Source organism: Arachis hypogaea, chromosome 1 (genome assembly GCF_003086295.3).
Source record: "Arachis hypogaea cultivar Tifrunner chromosome 1, arahy.Tifrunner.gnm2.J5K5, whole genome shotgun sequence".
Classification (NCBI taxonomy): domain Eukaryota; kingdom Viridiplantae; phylum Streptophyta; class Magnoliopsida; order Fabales; family Fabaceae; genus Arachis; species Arachis hypogaea.
In genome coordinates this window covers 3,385,867-3,389,603 of record NC_092036.1, presented here as the reverse complement: position 1 = coordinate 3,389,603, position 3,737 = coordinate 3,385,867, and the positions used below count along the sequence as shown (strand labels likewise).

Genomic DNA, 3,737 nt, shown 5'->3' with positions numbered 1-3,737 from the left:
AGTAATTATAAAATATTTTGCATAACTATTTAATTATATTTATTTTTTTGGATGATTATTTATGTAATCAATTAAAAAAGATAGTTATTTTTGTTAATGTGATGATACATCATTAGATACATATATATGTAAATTTATATTTTTTTTTGTAAATCATATTAATTAAGGTTAATATATAATAAAAAAAATATAAATTAAATTTATTAACATGGTTAAATGTCAACTTTGTGTAATTTCAAAAAAGATACTTTCTCTTTCTAAAATAAATTGGTGATACTTCAACAATGATGTCTTGGTATAAAGATCAGTTATAATCATTTAAATGAATTGACATATTTAATTAGATATGACTGAATTATTTAATAAATATATATAATATTTGATTAAATATTTTATTTTATTTAATAAAATATTCTGTTAATTTTAATGTTTTTGTCACTGTATAAACTTAATTATAAAATCTGAAATAATATAAATATTCAATTAAAAAAATATAAGAATTTAATTAAAAATGTGTTGAAACTATAAGGATTGATGAAATCATTAAATTATAATATAATAATAAAAAATATTATTTATATATTTTAATTAATTACTAAACTCAATCATTATATATATATATATATTATTTAACTAATTTTTAATATATATTTTATATTTTAATATATATTTTATATTAATAGAAATTAATTTTAATAAATAATTTTAGTATACGATTGTAAAATTATACATGAAAGAAAGGTTAAAATTAGCCTATTAAGTGTAAACTATTTTCTATGATAAGCTAAGGCTTAGTATGGTAAAGTTTTTATTTTTTAAAAATAGCTTATAAAAGCTAATTTTTAAAAGATGACTTTTTAAAAGTTGTAGTATTTATGTTTGGTAAATTAAATTAAAAATAATTTTCAATAAATACAAACAACAATAATTACATTTGGTAAAATAGTTTTTAAAATTTAAAAATACTATAATAAACATAAATTGAAGCATTAAATTTAAAAATTAATTAACATATAAAATTATATTAGACTTTTAAATTTTGACAAATACAAACAATTTTAAAAAATACTATTTTAGGTACTTTTAAAAATGTTCCAATCTTTTAAAAATTACAAGCATAACATATAATTTTTTAATTTATTAAACACAAAATAAAAAGTTTGACGTTTTAAAAAATACAAACACCTCTTCAAAAAATTTTAGCATAGGCTAAATTTATCACGCTTAAGGGTTAATAGAATAACTATTAATTAATAGTAATAGATAACGCATTCTTTTTTTTCACTCATTGGTTGAGGGCTAAAATTGTTCTTTGGGTCAAACTCAATAAAGTTTTACCATAAGAGTCAAAATATAAAAAAGTATGTTCAAATCCAAGGGAAAAGTTGAATTGAATATGTGCAAATCCATATAGAGTTCCATTCAATATTAAATAAAGTACTACTACCATTTTAACTTATGCTCTTGATTTCAATATAAATACTCAATTCACGTAGCCCCTTTTTCATTGAGCTTTTGTCCCAAATATCTCATTCTACTCTTCAGTTGGCACCTTCATTCTTTCTACAGAGAAAGCAATTGGATTTTCATGGTAACAATCAGTGTGGGGTTCATATACTTAAAAATGTTCCAACACTCCAAAAATACATACAACTTGAATTCCCTATGCTAATCAATTTGCCTCTTATGTTAGATCACAAATACCATGCATGCCGCCATTTCTTCTATCTTAATTTCTTAACAAAAAAATTAATGAAAATAAAAATGTAGAGGCAATGTAGGAGTTGAGTATATCTTGTTTAAGTACTCCGTGTCTTTGTTTCTTTAGACAGTAATATTTTCTACTTTGTTTGTTGAACTTTTTTTCATTTTTTAAAGAAAATGTAGAATCTTTGTATGAAATGATGATGAATTGCTAGCCTTTTATTTCCAGAAAGAATCTTTTATCCTATTTCAATTTGATTTCATTTTGATGATGTTTGCGATCAATGTTTTGGTGGTAGATGCCTGGCGCTAAAGTTCATCCATCATACGCAGAGTCAGATACATTCATTGAGGTGGATCCGACAGGAAGATACGTGAGGTACCCTGAACTTCTAGGATCAGGTTCAGTGAAGAGAGTGTACAGAGCATTTGACAAAGAAGAGGGAATAGAAGTGGCCTGGAACCAAGTGAGGCTCAAGAACTTCAAGGATGACCCTGTCATGGTCGATAGGCTTCACTCCGAAATCATGTTGCTAAGAGGCTTCTCGAACGACCACATCATTTCGCTATTCGCATCCTGGAAGGATGACGTCAGCGACACTTTGAATTTCATCACGGAAGTGTGCAGCAGCGGCAGTCTGAGGGAGTACAGGAAGAGGCACAAGAATGTCTCCATGAAGGCGGTGAAGAAATGGTCAAAGCAGATTCTAGAAGGTTTGAATTATTTGCACACACACAATCCCTGCATCATCCACAGAGACCTCAACTGCAGTAATGTGTTTGTCAATGGAAATACGGGCCAGGTTAAGATCGGTGACTTGGGCTTGGCGGCGGTTGTGGGGAGGAGTCACTCGGCGCATTCGGTTCTGGGGACGCCGGAGTTCATGGCGCCGGAGTTGTACTCGGAGAAGTACACGGAGAAGGTGGACATATACTCGTTTGGGATGTGTGTGTTGGAGATGGTGACGAGAGAGATTCCGTACAGCGAGTGTGAGAGTGTTGTGAAGATATACAAGAAGGTGACGTCAGGCGTGAGGCCGCAGTCGCTGAATAAGATTAACAATTCCGACCTCAAGTCCTTCATTCACAAGTGCATCGCTCATCCGCCCTCTGCTAGACCTTCTGCTGCCCAGCTTCTTCACGACCCTTTCTTTCATGACCTTCATTCTTAGTTATCATCAAAACCTTTTCTTTTAGCTTCATCACTCAATTTACTCTTAGATGGGCTTACCCTTCTTATAGTCGAATTATGTTATATGTATATTAAAATTAGTCATTAAAATCAGTTATTAGTATAAAATACATAATTAAATTCTATATGTATTTATACTTTTAATTAGTAATTAATTTTAATATACAAATAACATTTTTGTTAATTTTTGAGATTGTAAACTTCTTGTATCGGCTGAAATACAAAACAATTTTGTTATTATTATTTTAAAACATGATCTTTGTTTGCTAATGACAAGGACCTTTTTTTTTTCTGCATTGTAATTAGATATCCTTTAAATTAGTCATTCATTTAACTTTTTATTACATTAATTTAAAAAAATAAAACAACACATCAAAATAGATTTATTGTTTTTTTAAATTTAAATACCAATCTACAAAAATAATTTAATTAGAATTAAAAGTCAAAATTTTAACCTTAAATCTTATAAACCTTAATAAATTCCAAACAAAATCTTAAATATTCCAAATCAGATTTTCATTAGTAAAATCTATCCTCTCTAAAAATTTAGAGCTGTAGCCCTTCCCCCTCCTCATCTGTGGCCGCTTTCATCTTTTTCTATACTGCGCATCTCTTCTGCGACGATCTTTTTCTTTGGCGACACACACCTCTCCTGTGCCGCGCACACATCCCTGCACCTCCTCCGTCGATGCGCACCTCCCTGTCCCCGGTTTCTTCCCTTGCGCCGCACGCAACCGCCCCTTCCTCCCGCGCCTCTCCCTATCTCCTCCCCTGCGTCTCACTCTTTTTTTGTCTTTGGTAATTTTGCTTGTACAAATCTAAAAAAAATTTGTTGAGTTTA

The 3,737-nt window shown here is 29.7% G+C and overlaps 1 protein-coding gene across 1 annotated transcript; it reads left to right on the top strand.

Moving 5' to 3' along the window:
* Positions 1-2,003: 2,003 nt before the first annotated feature.
* On the top strand, positions 2,004-2,876 carry LOC112790714 (probable serine/threonine-protein kinase WNK11). The gene has a single exon (XM_025833251.2). It carries the CDS (start codon positions 2,004-2,006, stop codon positions 2,874-2,876), a length of 873 nt encoding a protein of 290 aa, XP_025689036.2.
* The last annotated feature ends 861 nt before the right edge of the window (positions 2,877-3,737 follow it).